We start from the raw sequence: 20,588 nt of genomic DNA on the forward strand, positions 1-20,588 counted from the left end.
TCATTAGCTTTCGTTTGACATAATGCCCTGTAAAACTTTAACAAGCCCGCACTGTTCCAGATAGACAGAGGACATCCAGCGTTAAGGAGATTAATTCTCCATCCGTGAAGAACGGGACCTTGAAATTAGCATGCGGTTGCCATGGTGATACAGGCACGCTAATCCAAAGTGCTCAGCAGTGTTTACAGATATTTAGAAAGTTTGTTTTCGAGTGGAGACACAGCCCTATTACCTAAAGGCTCAAAGGCATTGTTATAAATGGACGATAAAGACTCCAGGGTATGAGCAGGGCTCGCAGTGAACATCAGTAGCAGAGCCAGATTTATAACGTGCGGAATTTATTGGCAGTGAAAACTTTGCGTCGAGTGTAGGCTAACAGAGCGGCTAACAGTTAAACCACATACCTGCACCAGTGAAGATGAAGAGTCCTGGATACGGACACAGTGTTTTCAGGAGGGAGAATGGGACACTCTTCTCATGAGGTAACGTGAATGACACCGAATTATTTTTTAGTTTCTCGCTGCTAATAGGCGCTGTCGCCATCTTTTTTTTTAAATCAGTGCGGTAGTTAGCTAAATTCAACCAATTATTCCGACTTTACCCAACGCTACGTTAGTTAGCGATAGCTATTTTAACGTTAGTCTGTTGTATTTTTAGCTATGCTAATTTAATAATTTACTAAAGCTAGCTCACAGTGTTTGTGTTTAAAGTGGTTAATGGTTAGCTCATTAGCTAACGTGAGTCAATTTTCCTGCAACCTGATAAACTAACCTGTATTAAATGAAACAAAGCAAATAAATAACCTCTAAAAAATGTACTAAAACAAAATTTGAAAATTATGCGTTTTACATCATGGCTCCAATGTGTGACGTCACTTATTTGGATGAACATTTTACAATAATATTTAAGGACCTTTATTTACAAATGACTTATTTAACCTAATGCACTGCAAAAAGTGAAACGTAAGTAAGATGAAAATATCTTAAATCAAGGCAATATGTACCTGTTTTTTCTGTGACAAGATATATCTTCTTACCAGCAGTTTTTATGTAAGAGCATTTCACTTGATTCAAGCTTTTTTGTTCGTAATTCTCTTAATAAGATATTACAGCTTCTTACTGAGATCTTTTTACTGGTTCTGGGTAACATTATTTGAAACTTATAAATCTGTTTCATCAACACTGACAAGTTCATAACTACTTTGTCTTGTCTTGTTTTAAAAACCTTGGTAGGTGAAATTTCCCTGTTCTGTTGGCAGATAGTTTTGCTTATTTTATGTAAGATTCCCCCCCTCCTTCTGCTTTTTTCTTATTGAGAGATGATTTTTTGCTGTGTGAGCCTATAAATTGTACTTACATGGGTGGAGTAAAGTGAAGTCAGTAATTGTGTTTTGAGTGTCTGAATTAAAATCTTCTGTATGAGTGGTTTGTTTATGTATTATTTATGTATTATTATTATTTCCTCAAAGTAACAATTGTATGCTGTATGCTGTGTTTTAAGGTGTCAGAGAGAAAACACAACTCTAAGAAGATGGTGAAAAATAAAAATATTGGACTGCGTCCCAGTTGCTCTTCCACATGCAAGACAAAAAAGGCTGCCGCCCAGATTGCAAGCAGCAAGGGCCAGACTCCTCTGGATGACCCCGTCGACATCACTGCCATTTCTCCAGAGCTCCAGACCACCAGCCAGGGTCAGCTGGGCTTTCCAGACAGGGTTTACCTGCTAGCGTCAGTCATCTTCCAGAATAACCACCTGGAGAAGCCTGCTGCCCACCGTTTGGTGAATTATGGCAAAGAGAGAGGGCTCCAGTTACCTGAAATCAAAGATGAGGTCATGCAACGTACATCTTATGAGCTGGCCTTCAATACACTTAAATGTGAGTGCGTAAGTGACTGGTTCAGTGACATTGGTTTGATTTCTTGAACGTCTTCTGTTACTATTTTTCCATTTTGCCTTCCGTGCTTTCTTTTTTTTCCAACAGCCTTGTATTTATGTAAAAATCCACACAATTTATACATTCATGTTGCGTGTTTTTGGCTAGTAACCCCTATTTTGATTAATTTCAGGTGCATTAAACAGGTAAAACCTATTTGATTCCAGGCAAACAAACAGGCATTTGAAATGAGAATGAATAGCCCTGGGGACGTTAATTGACATAGAATTGGATATAGATAGACTGATGAAGGGCAAATAGAAAGGGAAAAAATGCTTGAATGACCAGAGGGAATTCTGTGTGATGCTACAAATCAATCTGGCCCATAATCTGTTATCTGGGATTAGGGTGGGGTCTGGGTGACCAAAGTCACAGGACTGTGTAATCACCATGGTGATAAGGGAGGGGAGGTGAGTGGACTGTCAGTGCAGGAAGATGGCTGGAATCGATTTAATGTGTTCTCAGTGGAAGGAGAGGTCAGGGTAGCACAGGAACACCCTCGTAGCCATGAATGATTTTGTTCCGTCTAACTATCCATCCACTGAACTTGGATAAGCCTCGGGCTTCATGTCCCACAATTAATGCAGATCACTTCAAAATATCCATCATAACAAGCCCCAGCACCTTGTTGCAGTAACCTATATTAGTTTTACAGCTGTCGGTCTTAGCACTTACATTACAAGGTGAAATTGACTTGATTGCCAAGGGTAATAAGTGAAAATTCAGAGGTCTTATTGCCAAGCCATTTTTTTAATAATTCACCCTTTTCTTTCTCTCTACGAGAGGATTCCTGTACACGCTGACTAGGATGAGAAATGTGCTATTACTGCTGGCACATGAAAACATATTAAATTTGTGCATGGGCTGTATTGAGAGGCAAAAGTGCAACAACTGCAATATAGTGTATTTCTTGTTGAATTTAATCCACTTTTTGTTCAGAGTTTATTTTAAAGACAGATATTTTCTGTCTTATCAGTGCCACATTAATACAGTTCTCTGTACAGGTCCCATCCCCCATGTCTGACATTTCTATTATTAGTTCATTCGTAGAATTTCAGCTAGTGGGATACCACAAGAGAGAATCCTGATTTTTATGTTTTTTCATATGGACTATAGTTTAATCGAAAAAAGAAGTAGAAGAGTTTTCCTGCGTCTGAGGTGAAACCAATTTCCAAAGAAACAAATTGACAGTACATCAGTGTTACACAAGAAGAGCAGCTTGGTGCTCAGTGATGAAACTTTACTCCTGCTGTGGGGACATGATTGTTGATCGCATATGTATTTTACTCACATGTTAGCTTCACTCGTGCTGGCTGTTTGGTGAAATTGGGTGCAGCAGAAACTACACAGCCTTGAAGCCAATGTTAATCTTTCCTCTTCCTCCTCCTACGAACAGCCTGACTTTTGGTGCAGAAATTGATTTGCTAGTGACACACGCCCATGCTGGCAGTCACACACACACGCACACACATACAGACACAAGACACATGATTCGTGCATTGCCTTGGAATGACTGATCCAAAATTGTGCTGAAGTCAGTTAACCTAAGGAAGAAATGCTTCTGCAGCGAAATCCACGCAGAGCAAAAAGCCAATGAGCTCTGGTATTGATCTTGTGATTATAACTCTTATCTGGTTAAAACAAAAAAACGTTGCTCAGTAAGCTCCGTATCGGTGGCTAAGGACACTGCTGTGATTGTCCGTCAGAACTAAAATATGGAGTGAGAGTTGGTGACGATGTTCGCTCTGGTGTGGATTTGCCATTTTGACAAAGACGGAGCCGAAGTCAGCTAATTACAAATATTAGCAGTCAAGTCCTTTTTTGCCTTCGCTGTTCTGCCTGTCCTCCTTCACTACATTGTGTCTCTTGGGGCTGTCTTTAGGGCTTTTCAATTTCTTTGACCTCTCCCGTCTCTTTAAAAAGCCTTTTCACATTGGAGTGACTGATTGCTAACCTAGAGGCAGTTTATGTTGTCAAGGTTTCATTTCTTGTTCACTCATGCTTTGTGTTCTCAGTGCTTGAGGGTTGGACAGATGTTTAACAATGTAAAGTAATTTTTACTCGTGAAAATTTTGTTGACCTTGTCTCTGGCCATAAGAGCTGTGTCCCATTTTCCTTCTTCTTTTCTGTTTCCCTCTTTCTTTCCACTGGCTACTCCTCTGAGTATTTCTGGCTCATTGTCCACACTGTCCAACTGCACTGCCAGATGCCCTTGTCAGATGACTGTGGCTGCTTTACCACTAGAAAGGTTCTTTGGACCACTTTGTGTTAAGCTGGATTTAGAGATGAGAGAGAGAAAGACTGTCTTTTTTTTTTTGTCCTTGACCACAATCATAGCAGCACCATGCCTCAGCAAATATTAAAATGTGCAGGTGGTTAGTATATGGATATATGTAAGACAGAGTTGCCATTTAGTCCAAAGGTGGCTGCTTTACTTATGGCACGTAGCGTTTTTGACTGGCCCTCTGTAGGATTCATGTGCAATTGTGTGCAGTGATGTGGAAGATTGTGAAACAAAGACCTGACTGAAGAGACGAGGAGCTTGCATTCAGGTCTGGCTCTTTCACGAAGGATTTGTTTGACTCAAGTCACCATCAGTCACAGCTCATTGTGTAATACTTGGATGAAGGCCTGAGATGACCAGTGCCTCCTGCTGGTGTAGGAATAATTTCTTGTTAGACTGAGTTCAAGCCATTTTTTTGCACGTCAACTTCCAGAGTCAGGAGTGATTTGAGAAATTCTGTCTTGTCTCACAAGTTAAATCTGGCTGTGGAAAGATGTCCACTGTAAGTGATTTATAGCTGAATTTTCTCTGTATTTTACTCACCCTGCTGTGTGTGATTTATAGCATGTGGAAGACGATGACCTCTACAAACCAAACCATCATGGCTCCCTCTGGGGTCTGCGCTGTGTGCACTGTTGGTTATCTCTTCAGGGCTTATCTTTAAGGCTTTTTACAGGAATAGCCACTATTGTAAACCCCATTGACCTGCAAATGCTGTAAATTAGACCACTGCTGATGATATGCATTTGTTACCTCAATTAAAGATAAGCTCTATTACATGTAAAAATTCATTTGTCTACCTGGCAGTTTGTTTGTGTACTACATGTTAATGGAATTCCATGCAGATATTGTCCTGCACTACATACTATCTGCCCAGTGTGTATTTGGCTGAGACAGAGTATAGTTTGGCATGATTTGTGATGCTGTGATAAGTTAACAGCAGTGTGTGTGGTTTCCATGGTGTCGCAGTGGATGGGCTCTGTCCTGGGCTTACCTCCTATCTGCAGCTTAAGAGGTGCATCTTTGAAGAAAAAGATTTACTCAAGAAAGCAACTGTGCGTGTGTTCGACACATGCTGCACACACATGTTAACATTAAAGCCATGGTTTTTCATGCTTAGCTAATTTCCACCTTTTATTTAGACCTCTGCTGTACCGTATAGAGGCTTTTTCCAACCTCACCAGAAACATGTCCACGATAAAGAAATGAGCCTTTTTCCTCATTTCCAGTGTGTGCAATGAGCAAACACTGTACCTGCAGAGTGGCTTTGGAAGTGGCTGTTCTTTAATCCTAACACGATAAACTGGATCTCCATCTCCCTCACATTGAAATGGAGAGCCCACTGTTCACAGATGGGAATGGAAGGGATAAGTCTGTGTGTTTTTTTTTTTTTAATGTATATTTCAGAGAGAAAGCCTCCTGCAGGCTATAAAATTGCTGCCTTCATGATATAACAGGCAGGGCTTGGGGATGAAAAAACTCTATAACCCACACATACAGTAGATATCTGATATGAATGATGATGATGATAATGAAGGTCAAGCACAGTTCAGTTGTACAGCCTTGGAAGAAAAGGAAAAACAGACCCAATTAAAGTTTTATGATAGGTATCCGTATCTGCATAATATAAAAGTGTAAAATAATGAATAAAGTTTGTCCATCTAGTCACCATTAGGTCATTAGCAGGTGACGGGAATTTAATAAAATAAGAACAAGATTCACATGAACACAGTCCAGTCTGAACTGTAACCTGTTAATTTCTTCAGATATCATTCATGTCATTAGTCCTCTGATTACACACACCCACTCACCAAAGGCACAATAAATGAAAGGAATTAGGCAAGATCAGATTAAGCCTAATTAAGCACCAAATAAGCATTTAATCATGGGAAACTACCCCCCCCACACACAATTTAATTGAATTATCTTTTCAAATTAAATCACGGTCATTTGGGGTGCCTCTAGGTGCCTCTCTTGCTCCTTGTTTTAATCTTTTTTCTCTCATTTTTTCAAGACATCTTCTCATCATTCGATATGGATTTGTCCTTCGTAGCATATATTTTACCATTTAATGGATAGGAGTAATTTCTTGTGCCTCTATCTCATGCTCGAAATGAAGAGTCAGGATTGGTTTCTAGGGATAATTAGACACTGATATAAAAGATGGCACTAATATGCATCATTATCACACAGACACATAATTAGTGATGGAAATCTTCATCACTGCATTTCCATCATTCTACCTAACCTTGTTTTGCTTTTTCTGCACAGATCAAGAGCTGCTGGAGGACATCATGATTGAAAGCTGCTTTTACCTAAGTCAGACAATGGTAAGTGAGTTCCACAGGAGCAGTATGTTGTACTACAACAGTGGTTTAAGAGAAATAAACATTGTTATTACATGACAGGGAGTGATATCTGTCACTTTTAGTTTGCTGCTGAAAATCCCAAAAAATGATAGTTACACTTAAGATTTGGGGGTTACCAGGCTATGCCTTATCACCTTGTTTGCCTTGTGCTGCTCTCCTAAACTCATTTGCTCACAATCCTTTGACAGTGCTTTACTCAGTGGTCTCCAATATTCATGTGCTGCTGTTCATTCTCCGCATCGTCTTTGTTCGGTTCTCTAGACGTCAAGAACAGCAAAATTGATGTATTACTCTTACACTCCTTTCATCAACTTACAATGCACCTCTTGTCTTTTATATTCCCTACTCTAATCAATGACAATTGCTCCCTTCGGAGTAACGTGTAAAAGGTACTATGTGGTAGACTGTGGCTTTTCCTTTATTGCTTTTCTCAAGCAAAACACCCCATTAATTAGGGATGTTATCAAAATGCTGCAACATGCCAGGGGCAGTGTCTTTGGATGTGATGTCTGGGTGTATTCTGCACTGTGTCTATCCTACATTTGTCCTAGAGCCGGTGTGCTGAATGTTAGCAGTGATACTAAGAATATGCTGCGTAGTCGTAGTAAGAAAGATTCCCAGCACAGCCCTGAACCTGCGGCTGTTAGATGGTGGAAGAATACTCTGCGACTTAAATGAGGAGGTATCCTCTGGAGGAGATTGGCATGTACTTTTGCCCTACTTTTAACACTCCGCATAAAAGAAGCTGTGGAAACAGGAGGGCTGCTGTAGCATTGTAGCAACAGTCTGGATGGTGATAAAACATGCACAGAGCGCACAGAGTCAGGTAGAGAAGGAGAGTAATGATAGCATGAGGTAGAGAATGTGTAAACAGAAAACAGAGCTGTCACAGAGTATAAAGGTTATAGACGAACAATGTCGACTTCAGTGAGGGATACTGTGTACTGTATTTACAGACACTAATACACATGAGTGTGGGTTTGCAAAGCAATCCCCTCACTGACACACACATACAGTACACTCACATGGTAGCCTCATGAAATATGACCCCCGTGAAATGAATGGGTTTCCTTATGTGTCAGAGGCAGGTCGTTACTCTGCATCCCTCTGGCGACACAATAAAGCCCAGACACAATGAGACAGTCTTCAGAACTCACTCTCACCTCCTTTTACACTGCTGGCATCTATAAAGTTCAACCTTGATAGAGCAAGGAAAAAGAGGTGGGTGAGAGGGAATAGGCAGACTGGAAAAAGAGAGGTACATGAGGGTGTTGGGGGAGAAAAAATAAGAATGAAAAATGAAGATATAGATAGACTTGTGTGCTGAAAGAGCCTCTGGCACATTTGATCACAGTGGAGAGAAAATGAAGCGTAAATCTTGTGGAGGATGGAAAAAGCAATGGGACAATATGGATGTGAGGCAGGCATATTAGGCATGCTGGCACATTTAAGGTGCAGTAGGTCCAAGGCCCATGTAGAGTGAGCCATATAGCAGTTTGCTCTGTCCAACGTTAAAGATAAACATATATCAAACTGAGAATTATTATTAGTGTCTCATAGTCTCATAATACTTGATTGAATTTTGCCATTGGCCAAGTTTAGCATGTAGCATTTAGCAGCTTAGCAGTAACACTAACATTATTTTCAAATCCAGTTTATGGTTATGTGATAAAATTGAAAAGTAGTCAAAGTAAAGTGAAACCGAGCCAATGTCTTACGTCATAGGCATGTTTACTGTAGGCCATTTTCCCACCATGGGACGCTGTTGCCAGGCAACTTAATGTCTGGGAATTTTCCCATACCCAAGGGTTTCACCTTGGTAAAGGTCAAGTGGAACTTGAGAGATGAGAGAGGAGAAGTGGAGTGCCACAACCTGCCTCTGAAAGCGACCTTTCCAAAAATGAAATTAAATCCTCTGGAATGAATAATAAGTGCTGGCTAATTCCTTAGCTGCAGCATAAACCCTTGTAGCATTTGAGCTTCTCGGCCCATTAGCCCAGTAGTGAGGATGCTGCAAGCTGTTGCTGCTGTGGAACACCATCTGCCACTAATGTGGCTGGTGCCCTCCCACCCTTAGGGACAGAAAGGTAGAGAGAGAGAGAGAGAGAGAAAGAGAGAGAGAGAGAGAGAGAGAGAAAGGTATGGAAAGAAAAAGAGAAAGTAGAGAGCTGAAGGGATGGAGATTATAATAGAGGAGGAGAGGTAGAGATATAACTCAGGTGTCCTCCAATGGTTTATTAAGTGGCAGCAGTGGGGTCATGGCAGGACCTCCTTGAGCTACTGTATGTCTGTATCATTTTCTGCAAAGTGGATAATTAATTTCTAAATCAATACAGATAAATTGTATCACTGCACTGTACCCCTCATTAGGCAGCCAAAACAGAGCAATCACCAGTCCAGTATTTGCAATTGTCATGTTGTGTTGCCTTGGTTTTGTGCATGTGTGTGTTCCAAATATGTACTATATGCAGCTAACCTTTGAGGCGGAATTCAGCAAATAAAAGCTTGTCTCAGTCATGTTATTTAAAAAGAGAAATTTTGTCTATTAGGCGTGCAGCCTCTTCTTTTTCCACCTTTTTCCATTGTTCTCTTGTTAAAACAGAAGTCACCAATTAACCGTACTGTTTGTTCTTATGCTTTAGCCAGATGATCAGATGAGCCTTGTTGCCGTCATGCTGTATGACTTCCAGGATAGAAAGTTTGTCCCACGGGAACGCAAAGGCGAGGATGAGATCATACAGCGAGTTAGAGATGTAGAGAGCTACCTCCTCAGGTAAGCAAAGAAAAATAACAGAGAAAAGCCACAAAAAAAAGAAAGTCCCCAAACTTTGAGTGGAATTATACAAGGGAGTAGAAACTTAGAAAGAAACATAAACATCTTTTTCTTTTGTATGTGTTATATGAAGGTTTAAAACCAAGCTGGCAGCCTCTCTGGCCCGCTGCAGGATCAAACATGATCTCTTGTCCATTGAGTGTATCCTGCCGGAGAGTGTGAAGATGAAGCAGGAGAGATCAAGTAGCCTTCCACTTTACGCATGGGTCAACACACTAAAGAGCAGGTCAGCTGTGCACACAGAAACATACAGCACGCATTGACACACTTGGACGCAGATGGCGTACACCTGTACATGCACACCTGTACTCAAACACAGGAATGTGCTGTAAGCATATACAGTACAGAGTGTGTGCAAGCCGTCACACACAGACCTTTAACTTGGGGTGCTGCCCAATGCTTTATGGGCCAGGTGCCCAGCTGACATCCAATTAAACCACCGTGTGTATGTGTGTGTGTGTATGTATGTGTGTGTCTATGTGCCATTGTGTGTGTGTGTGTGTGTGTGTGTGTGTGTGTGTGTGTGTGTGTGTGTGTGTGTGTGTGTGTGTGTGTGTGTGTGTGTGTGTGTGTGTGTTAATGTGTGTTCTGGCACATGCCCCGACAGGCTGATTCAGTTAGGTGTAAATCCTGCTGCCTTGGACAGATTCAATCAGCAGCAACCCTCAGCAAGCACTGGGACTGTAAAGGTCACCTGTGGGACGAGTGGTGTGTGCGCGTGCATGAGTGTACCTCAGTGGCTTTTATAGCACATTTTCCTATAAGCGTCTTGTAAAAGGCCACATCGTGATTCTACACACTATTATTATCTATGATTACAGTCTTCTGCTTTCTTCCTCTCACCTTATTCCCTCCCTCCCTCATTCTTTCTCTTGGGCTTTCTTGAATCTTTTCTCCTGCTCCCCTCCCCTCCCCTCCTTTAGCCTTGATGAGGTCCAACGTGTGCTCAAGAGTGCGGGCTTCTCACAGGTTAAATCAGTTGGACAGCTGGAGGGCCAGACCTTCTGCCAGGATCTCCACTGTGGGGATATACTGGTGCTCCCTGCTCAGCTGAAGGCTCAGCTGAACTCCACTAAGCTGCTGAGTGACCACAAACTCATCATCCAGGTACAAGCTGCACAGAGAGAGAGGGGGAGATAGAGAGAGAGAGGAGGTTTTTGACAAGAGCAGCCCTCTCCCTGGAGACTTTCTCATAACTGTTGAAATCTGTTCAGCTCCATCAGTCTTCCTCGATATTTATGATTTCACTTTGGTAATGGACTTGCTCAAATTGATTATAAGACTGAGATCCCTTATGCCAACTAAGATTAGTTTTCCCAGATCCAAATATTTCACATCACTTCCGCTCACACTTCACTTGGAGCCATAAAGAATCCTCCGGTCGGGGAGGGGGAAAGCAGTTTAATCATTTAATTTCTTCTCCATTAAAGTCAAGCTGCCATACAAACTGTAAGCAGCACGCTGCACCACAACACAATTAAATCTGATTTTACAGCCAAATTCAATCAAATATTCAACACCACTGCCTAATTAATCACCTCCCTCTCTCTCCATTTTATGAGCTTCTGTCACACTTTCTCTCCACTATTCTTTTGTCTTTTCAAATGTCCTTCTTCTTCTCCTCCCTGGTTTGTCTTTCCCAACAAACCCTGTGATCTGGATACTAAGTACAGAAACCCAAGCCAGCTCAGTGGTTCCACAGGGATGCGTTCAGCACTATTTCCAGAAGGGACCCCATTGATTGAAGGACATTTCTGTTGTAATCTGACTGCACTCTTGTTCTGTCTCTCCACTCCTCTTTTGCTCCCTCTCCTCATCTTGCCTCCCCCCAGTACCTGCTTTGCAACAGCTGCTCTAACTCTCTCTCCTGCCTCATTTCTATTTACTGCTCTATTTACTGCTCCCATACACAACTTTTTCTTCTACTTTCTCTTATCCTAGTTTGCGTCTCATCAGTTTGTAGATTGTTTGTACTGTGCAGAAACCTGGTTCTAGAAGTCTTAGTTTGAGTTGTGTCAGTCTCTTTATCAAACTCACGCTTTTACTCAATGTGTCTGCAGGATAAATCTTGTAGCCTGGGACCAAATGCAGTGTGCTCCTTGCTACCAGAGGAAGGAGATGTTCTTATGGTGGGCTGCTTCTCTGGCTTCACTGTCTCCCACACTGCCTCCCTAATTGCAGGGAAACATGAAGCCAACGGCAACAACCAGCCCACAGTCTACGTTTGTGTCGGTGACCGTACAAACGGTCAGAGGGAGGAGCTGCAGCAGGTCATCGCCGCCATGGGCTGCAAGAGTAGGCATAAAATGGATGTGTCCATGAGTGCAGTGTCTGTTTGTTTGTGTGAGAGGAAAAAGAGAGGAGATAGACAGAAAGAAATGGAAGCAGAGAAAACAGCAGTCTGTTATTGTCTTTGTCTTCACGACTCCACAGTCTGTCTTTGTTTTCATGTGTCTTTCAGTTGAATGAAAGGGAAACAAGAAACTTAGAAACAAGACAAGGCCAACAATATTTCTTGTCTTGTTTCTTGTCTTTTTCAAACTAACTTTTTTTTTTTTTTTTTTTTGCAAATGGCCTATTATGGTTAAGTGAAGTAACTTAATCTTGTCAATTTTTGTTGACAGACTTTTTCATGAGATGACCATTTTCATCAAAGATTTGCAGTATTTATTTAACAACCAGAACAAAAAATGGTTGAAAAATTTGTAGTTGTCATTGTCAACAAATTCTCAGAGGCTCTTATTGACAGACATGGAACTGGATTCAGAGCTGTATGAAAAATATTATATGCTGCCTTTGCAGCCAGTCATTAGGGAAACAATTAAGCATATGTGACAAAGCTGACATTTTTATAATTGCAAAAGATGCCCTCAGGCAATAGATTTTTCTCCAAAGGAATATAGCAGGGCATCGTAAACAGACTTAAATCATTGAGCAAATTTGTGTTTCTCCTTAAACTCTATGTGCTTTCTGCTCAGATGTGAAGCTGATACCAGAGGACTTCCAGTCGCTGGACAAGCGTGGTGACAAGCGACTTCAGAGGGTGCGTGTCATCCTGTTGACCCCCAAGTGTTCTGTGTCCGCAATCAGTAACCCAGTCGAATTCATACTGCGAGAGAATGGAGGTACGTATGGATCTATGCACTACAGCAGTGCCATAAAGAGTACATATCAGAAATAGTAGCAGAATTCATTGATAAGCAGTGATTTAATACATAAATATAAAATAGAATAATTTCAATTGAACAACTCTGTCAGACTTTTTTTGACTTCATTAATTGATTTTCTGTGTTTAACAGGAGATGAAGAACATCACAGTAAATAACAATTTCCATTGAATACATTTTATTGATATGCTTCATCTAGTTTTGAATATTGTTGATAATTGTTGATCCGCAGTCTTCTCATTGGCTGCACTTCCCAACCTTCTGTGGATGTCATTGATGTTACAGTTGCTAATACATAACTCATACTTACACGCTGCACACTCAGATCAGTTAATAAAATCGAGATTACATTCTTTTGAAATGCTTGTTTTTCAGACACTGACCTGCTGCAGGACTTGTCCCAGGGCTCTATAGCCCAGAGCAAACTGCAGACTCTGGTAGCTCAGCAGAGGAAAGATATTGATCACGCCTTGAAGTGTGAGTGTGTCGAACCACCTGCTCTCCTGCTGACATGCACACACTCAGACACGCATCATAAGAGCTCAGTTTGGAGCATGTAGCATCTCTCACCTCTCTGACACAATGAAGCTTATACTTCCTAATTGTCTAATCTCGTGTGCCATTAGGCTGAAGCCTGTGTTCTCCCTGGGAGATTGTCTGAGTCTTAATTGGGAATGCTAATGTTGCTGTGCTCCGGTCAGCCACAGTCTGCTGCAGCATTCCTTGCATGTTTTAAACAAATGATTAGTGATTCTGTTTTTTATTGCAAACATTCAGGGGGACCTACTTTGTTAAGTCCCATCATATTCTATTGTATACAGTTCTGTTCTACAGTCAGTGCTTTTCTGCTCAGTTGAGTTCTGTGTGTTGTATTTTATTCCATTCAGCGGCATGTTAATCGGCATCCATGAGCTGCACTCATTAGCCACAGTCCATCCTGTATTGTTCAGCGCTCTTCTCTCTGTGCTGGCCTGGGTCATGTTCATCGAGCAGGTGGAGTCTCTCTGTCAGGGGCATTGAGAACCAGCTCCTCTAATCACACAGCCATTGATCGACCCTTGTCTGCATTTTCGCCAGTGTAGATGCTTTCTAATGGGACTGCTAATTAATGGTGGGTGTGTATCAAGTGCCTTAGCTTGGTTGAGTCACTGATCTCATTTCAGTGTCTCTACACACGGCACACGCATAAACAAATGCTCACACAGACATATACAAACACACGTCCATAGCACAAGTCCCAGCTGTGAGGAGGGTTAATCGTAGAACAGGTCATCTCATGCCTCAGTCCTCTCGTCTCCTTTCCTCAGTTCATCTTCCTTACAAACAACCGTTCTCATTCGCTTGGAGCCGATTTGCCTCATCCAAGCAGGTTTTATTTGCCATCAGCTCGGTGTTAATTGTTTTTGTCGGGCTATGATTAGAGAACAAGAAAGAAATCAAAGCTCAAATGAAGGAAATCAAATGGCAGATAGCTTCACAGATCTACAAGCCAGCAGCAGTTGCATAAGATGAGCCATGTACGTACGTAAACAGAGCGAAGAAATTAATATTCAAGAACCCATTTCTTCAAAGGGAGCGCTTGATGAGGAGGACAGTTCAGTTTGAATAATCTAACTTAATTGTCATAAAATGAGAGGAAAAAAACTTTTGAATGTGTGTTTGCTCATCTGTCCTTCTGCTTTAATTGAACATGAAATGAGTTTGTTGTTAGGAGTGCGGTCTCATGTCAATGAAGCAGCTTTATTTGAATGTTTTTGCATTACGGATTTATTTATTTGAATTATATTTGAATGTGCAATATATTTTCAACACACAGAGGTTAAGTTTTATCTATATTATATTTATTTACAGTACATGCAGTATGTTGATAAAATGCACACCTTTTTTGTATAGTCCCTAGGGTTTTGGCAGTGGTATACTCTACCTGTTCATCATACCCAGAGGAGAATGAGGTGGTGGTGAGCAGAGCTTTGGAGCAAGCTAAGGTCCAATCAGAGCAGGAGGGGGATCCAAAACAAGCCAACTTCAGGTCAGCCTCAGTGTCTGTACCTCAGAGCCTTGGTGCACACTCTGCATCTGTCTCTGTCATCGTCTTTCTTTGTCTGTTTGCCTCACTGTCTGTCAGCCTGCTGGGTTGTTTGTCTGTTTCCCTTCTGACGGGCTTCTGTCAACGTCTCAGCACACCTCAGGCAGGAACTGAGGGAGATTCAGTGAAAATATAATCAAAGGTGCCATTTGATGTCTCTAAATGCTGTGAAAAGGGCAGAAAAAAAGATTTTCAGACAGCTTGCCTTTGCACTGACGTACTTTATATTCTTTCTGTTTTTTGTTTTGTTCGTTTCTGTGTGTGTCTATGTGTGTGTCTGTGTGAGTGTCTGTGTGGTTTGAAGAACTTAAGACTTGTTGAAGTTTACCATTCCTGTAGACTTGAGTCCTGAGTGCAGTGAGCTGGCCTGGTGTGCTGGCCCTGCCTCAGGCCCATAAATAAAACGCAGAGCGTGCTTGTATGGATCCCACTGACTTTTCCTAGATAACTGCTGGATTTATGTGCATTTACTTACTTAGTTAAAGTGGCTTGTTTTAAGCTCTATTTTTAGCAGCTGCCTTTATGTGTTCTTTTGTATATTGTAATTTTGTTTGTGTATGTGTGTTTCATCTAGGCTTAGTCCTTCCCCATTCAGCATTCTAGACCATGCTGAGGGCCCTGAGGAAATAGACCCCTTTTTCATGTTGGAGTCTTCAGAAAAGAGCAATGGCTGCTTTCTGGCTGTTCTCAAAAGAGAGGTAAGCATCACATAAATAGAAACCTCATAGAGCGAAGCAGTGGTTAACCCTGATGAGCTGACGCCGATAAGATAATATGTGCATTGCCAATATACACTATAATATTTATCTTAACACTTGATTTATCAACCACAGGAAGTGAAGGCTCAATTTAACGTGTCAATGTTTTGTTAAGTATATTGGTGACTACAAGACACCACCATTGCTCAATGTTGCAGCAGTAAGTTTGAGGTGCAGTTTCTCGAGGTGCTGCCTCATAAAAGCAACAAAAATAACTGTAATAAGGAAAACATTTTTCTCATAAAATGCAAAGTCAGGATCTTTTTCTGCGAAGTGTCATAGTCTATCTGCATGATCATTTTGCTTCGTTAACACAATCTATTGTAGCTCATTCACAAAGTTCCTTCACCAGCTGCTTTTGGACAGCGCAGCCAGAGAGAAAAGCAGGGACAAATTTAGCTCATGTAGCATCCGACTCTGGCAAGCTGTCTGGTCTTCAGTGACAGGAGAGATCCAACATTAGACCTGCACCAGACCAGACATGGGCTCTCCCAGTATGATACCAGAGTCTTATTGGCTTACTGGTATATGCATGTGTGTCAGTGAACCTTTGTTCAGTGTTCAAAGTGCTGCAGAGAAAAAAAATCTTTGAGTATAATTTCATATATACACACACATGCAGTACCCACTGAAGTTAAACAGTGACTGATCCCGTCTGTCTGTTGAGAAACTCCCTTGTCCTCCACCTGCTTTCGTCTGGGCCCTGAAAAGTCATCACACAGTTGGCTCTCTCATGATACACACAGTGAAAGTTTGATTGGCGAGCTTTAAGACAAGTGTGGGAATTATGACGAAGCAGTGCCTCCTGCTGTCTGTCAAAAACAATCGATCCTCTGGGAAACTGAAGCATGTTTGTCTTCAAAGCGTAGAAACAGGGCTCTTTGAATGTCTTTGTTTGGGCAGAAAGGAGAAGGTGAGCTGGGAGCCAGGCTACTGAAGATGAAATCAGGTGAAAATGAGCAGCACAGACTGTGACAGGTAGTCAGTCAAGTCTTTGAGATAGAAAAAAAGTACAGGAGGAACAAGGTCAGGCGGCTAGACGAAATGGGAATGTTGGTTCACAGACGCAGGTGTCTCAACCGAGTCTGATCAGCAGTCAGAGAGAAAAGAGAAATCAGCTTTAGGAATAGAAATCAGGTATGGCAGGATGAGATGAAATGATTAGAGGAGTGGGAGAGGTTGAGCATGCAGTTGGAGCAGAGAATTGGTCTCGAATTTCATTACTCAAAGCAGAAAACAAGTAGGAGAATAGAGAGAAACCAGATCTGGTCCATCTTTCTGTGTGAGAATATGTCCATGAAGGTGCTAATGAACTACACTGGAAAATTAGACACTGCAGAAGAGTCTTTGAAGCCATTTGGGTTTACTGTAGCAATTTCAAAAATGTCTGTGTCTGAGAGGAGCTCTCTGATAAATTCTCTTTCATGAACACTCGTAATTGGGATGCACTTTGTCTCTGATTCTGTTGTGTTAGTCTGTGTGTCTGTTCACAGGCTTTCATTGCTTCACAAAGTCTCTCTCTTTCAGTTTTTAGGTTTCAGCCAAACTGACCCTCTTTCCCGCCTGCTGTCACCTGACCCCCTCTATGTCTCCCCTCTCTCCCCCTCTATCTCTATGTCGTTTTTGTTGCTGGTTGTTAAGTGAGACAGTGAGACTGAACCAGGAGGTAAACCCAGCCATAACTGGTTATAGGTGTAGTGTATTGCAGTGTATCCACAGGATTGGTAAAGGTGTATCATCAGGCCTGTGTGGTTAGGCTTTCCCCACATCCTCATAATCCACAAAATACTCCTTCACGTTATGAAATCTGCTCTCATGCTTATGATGCCAGCGCTGGGTTATTAAGCCATCTTCCCCCACCGGGTGTGACGGAGCTCTCTCGCCCTGTAGTGTCTGTTCCGCTCTGGCCATCCATCATGTTTTATACCTCCACAGATAGAAATGAAAAGATAATCAAACTGCTGTAATGGTGCCTCAAACAGGATTTTTCCTCCCTACCTCTAATAAACTCAGCTAATCAAAGGTTATTGTGGCACTCTGAAAAGTGCCATAAAAATAGCAATTATATAAGTGTTTGAATGCTGTCTGGCTTACATCAACTGTCACAGCGGCAGCCAGTAAAGTTCTTTATGAGCCCGCCGTACAGAAACAGCTGGGAACAATAAAGATAGTCAAGTGATGTGTTTCTGGCCTGATTTCCGAAGAATGCAGAGTACATCACAGGTGGACAGACCCCAACCTCTGAAGGACAGATTTGGACAATATCAACAGGGGATTCAGATCCCTACTCTTCCAACTTTGCCTTTGTTTTCCTCATTGTTTAGGATGAGTTTCATTTTATTTTGCACAGCTATATATATAATATATATATATATATATATAAGCTATATTGGATATAAGATTTTGGACATAAGTATGGGTTCAGCTCCAAGGTAGCCGTTGCACTTAGGTTTGGCAGAGTGTGGAAGGAAATGAGAGATTTACACGGAATAGTTGGTTAGAGGAGATGGAGAGGAAGTGAGATTTACAGGGGTGAGGGGAAAGAAAGGGAGGCAAGGGAGAGTGTTTGTTGAATAATTCACCGCCCCGTGTCTGTGTGAGTTAGCATCAATGAAGTTCAGGGCGTCCACCAAAGACTGCATTACAGCTGTGCTTCTGACGCATGTTTACCTGTATGTATCAGCACAATTAAGTTCATGCACATGTACAAAATGCACACTCCTCGTATGCACATGCACACTGTACAGTATGCATGGACATATACCTGTCTACATAGAATTACAGACAGCTTGTACAAACACATACGCATTTGCATTAAAGTACAAGCAAGCACTTAAAAACAAAGTACACACATAAACGCACGCAGGCTGCATGTCCCCGTAGTGTGCGCTGTGCTTGTGAATAATTCAGGCGTTGAGGAGAGCAGTTGGCCGCTGTGTGGGCTGGTGCTGAGGCAGCAGGTGACCCTGCATCCAGCAGCAAGGACATGGTGGCTTTCTCCTCTCCTCTCCTCTCCTCTCCTCTCCTCTCCTCTCCTCTCCTCTCCTCTCCTCTCCTCTCCTCTCCTCTCCTCTCCTCTCCTCTCCTCTCCTCCAGTATTGCTTATTTGCTCATCGACTAGACCATTAATTCTAATTATTTTTACTATGGTAAACAAATGTATTTTTTATTTAGTGTATCCATTAAATGTTGATCATATAACTTTGCTTAGTGCTTAAACAATATAGATTTATAACATAAGCCAGCAGTAAGGACATGGTGGCTCTCTCCTCTCCTTATTTCTTCTGTCCTCTCCTCTGGTCCTTTTCCTTACCCCCTCTCTTTTTGCCCTTTACACATTTTACAATGTGGATTTGTGATAATTTACTATTAGTATTTTGGGGTGTGTGGGTGGCCTGTTAGACAGTGAGTTCACCTGGCACATCATTCACTAACACATTTTTCACCCTAACAATTATTTGGTAATGTCTTAGAAAATAAAATCTATTGCTTTGTCGCGTCTCAACAGCCTGAGCCAGTGGTCAAAGAGGCGCCACACGTTGTGCTTGTCAGAGCAAATGCCAAAGGCATATTGGACAGGATCGGTTCCAAACAGCATACCAGAAAAGAGCAGCGTGGCCACACCAACAAGATGACAAAACCATCCCAAGCTCACGCCTCTGTCAGTATTCAATCCAGAAACCAAGGGACCAAGGGCAGCAATGGTACTACTTTGTGTGGACATCTGGAATTTACTAACAGGCAGCAGTCATCTCAAGGTGAGCATGATTATCTTATGGGGTTCATACAGCTGATTAAAGGAGACATTTTGGTAAACACGCTTATTCACTTAGATGAGAACATTGACACCAGTCTCAAGTCTGTAGCTTCTTGTGTAAATATGAAGCTACAGCTAAACTTAGCTAAGCTAACTGTTTCCTTGGCCATAGCTCCATATTTACACAAATATGAGAGTGGTGTCAGTCTTCTCTCTCGGACAGAAGTAGTTCAGCTCTCAATGCTTTTTGTCCTTTGGTCTGGTCCCCCTCCCTATGACCTCTATCTCTTTGTTTTTGTCCTTCAGGACAAGCCAAAGCACTGCGCTTGCAGGCCTTAAAAAACACTGTGTCCAGCTCCTTCTCTTCCTCCAAACCAGACAGCACACCCAAGAAAAGCATCAGCCCTGTCTTCAACATTACAACTTCCACCTCCACCCTACTTCCTCCCCCTCCCCCTGCCACCCCACTGGCCCCGCTTGTCCGTCCCCGCAGAGTTCATCAGGAGGTGCTGAAGCCTGTGGTGCTTGTCCTACCTCCCGTTCACTTCCCCAGCTTCTTCCCACCTCAGCACAGCCGAACACGATTCAGCCCCAGCTTCAACTACAACAAGTGGAGGAGCCCTGCTCAAACTGTACCCCCCTCCCGATCCAGTCTCCTGAAGGATGCTATGGTCAAATCCAGGCCTCTGTTTTGAGCTCATTAACACCTACTCAAATATAAAAGAAGTATTAACATTTGTGCCAAATTCTTACCCAAATAAAGCCAGTAGCATCTAAATCTAACGCCAAAATGTGTACAGTGTTATTGAACAGCAAAATGATATAGAACATGTGAAAGGTAGGTCACCTTTAAGTGCTTGTAGAGCCATTGTTACTTGTAATTATTACTTGTCATTATTACAGTGTCTTTGTGCACCATAAAGAACAACCTTGCCACAGTAAGAATCTAATCAAACTGCATATATTTATAGGCCCGGGCCAATGTCATTTCAATGTCACTACATGATGAATAGCTGTTAGACGGGGTTCCACTGACCTGAAAAATTAAAGGACATATTTGAGAAGCTAATACCTTTTTCTTTTGGTAATGCATTTATTGTCACAACAGATTACAATTACATGGTGTAGAGATGAGTGAAGAACAGAACTGAAATGATTTACAGCATCTCTCGTTTGTTTTGTTTTGTGTGTATGTGTGTGTGTGTGTCTTTTTCATTTAGATTGGACTGCATTCACAGAGTTCATGTCGAGTGCAGGTGGTGGCCCCGAGCCAAAAGAGCGGTGTAAAGATTTTGATAGCAGTGACAGCAAAGTGTTTTTTGCTGCTGTGTGTGTGTATTTGTGTGTGTGGGTATATTTTGTTTGTGAGTGGGAGTAGACTGGCTGGATTTACTGAGGAAG

General features: G+C 41.9%; 1 protein-coding gene across 1 annotated transcript; it reads left to right on the top strand.

The window, feature by feature from the left end:
- Nucleotides 1-268: 268 nt before the first annotated feature.
- Nucleotides 269-20,298, top strand: LOC139330840 (putative methyltransferase NSUN7). The gene is made up of 13 exons (XM_070961963.1): nucleotides 269-482; nucleotides 1,501-1,876; nucleotides 6,489-6,547; nucleotides 9,229-9,359; nucleotides 9,493-9,645; nucleotides 10,343-10,526; nucleotides 11,480-11,714; nucleotides 12,398-12,544; nucleotides 12,962-13,063; nucleotides 14,480-14,615; nucleotides 15,247-15,370; nucleotides 18,939-19,188; nucleotides 19,494-20,298. Exons 1-13 carry the CDS (start codon nucleotides 462-464, stop codon nucleotides 19,880-19,882), a joined length of 2,307 nt encoding a protein of 768 aa, XP_070818064.1. The 5' UTR covers nucleotides 269-461; the 3' UTR covers nucleotides 19,883-20,298.
- The last annotated feature ends 290 nt before the right edge of the window (nucleotides 20,299-20,588 follow it).

Source organism: Chaetodon trifascialis, chromosome 5 (genome assembly GCF_039877785.1).
Source record: "Chaetodon trifascialis isolate fChaTrf1 chromosome 5, fChaTrf1.hap1, whole genome shotgun sequence".
NCBI classification, from domain to species: Eukaryota; Metazoa; Chordata; class Actinopteri; order Chaetodontiformes; family Chaetodontidae; genus Chaetodon; species Chaetodon trifascialis.

Coding starts and splice junctions, on each gene's coding strand:
- LOC139330840 (XM_070961963.1), top strand. CDS start 462: ATGGGACACTCTTCTCATGAG. Junction 11,715..12,397: donor CGCCGCCATGGGCTGCAAGA/GTAGGCATAAAA, acceptor CTTTCTGCTCAG/ATGTGAAGCTGATACCAGAG. Junction 14,616..15,246: donor CCAAAACAAGCCAACTTCAG/GTCAGCCTCAGT, acceptor TGTTTCATCTAG/GCTTAGTCCTTCCCCATTCA.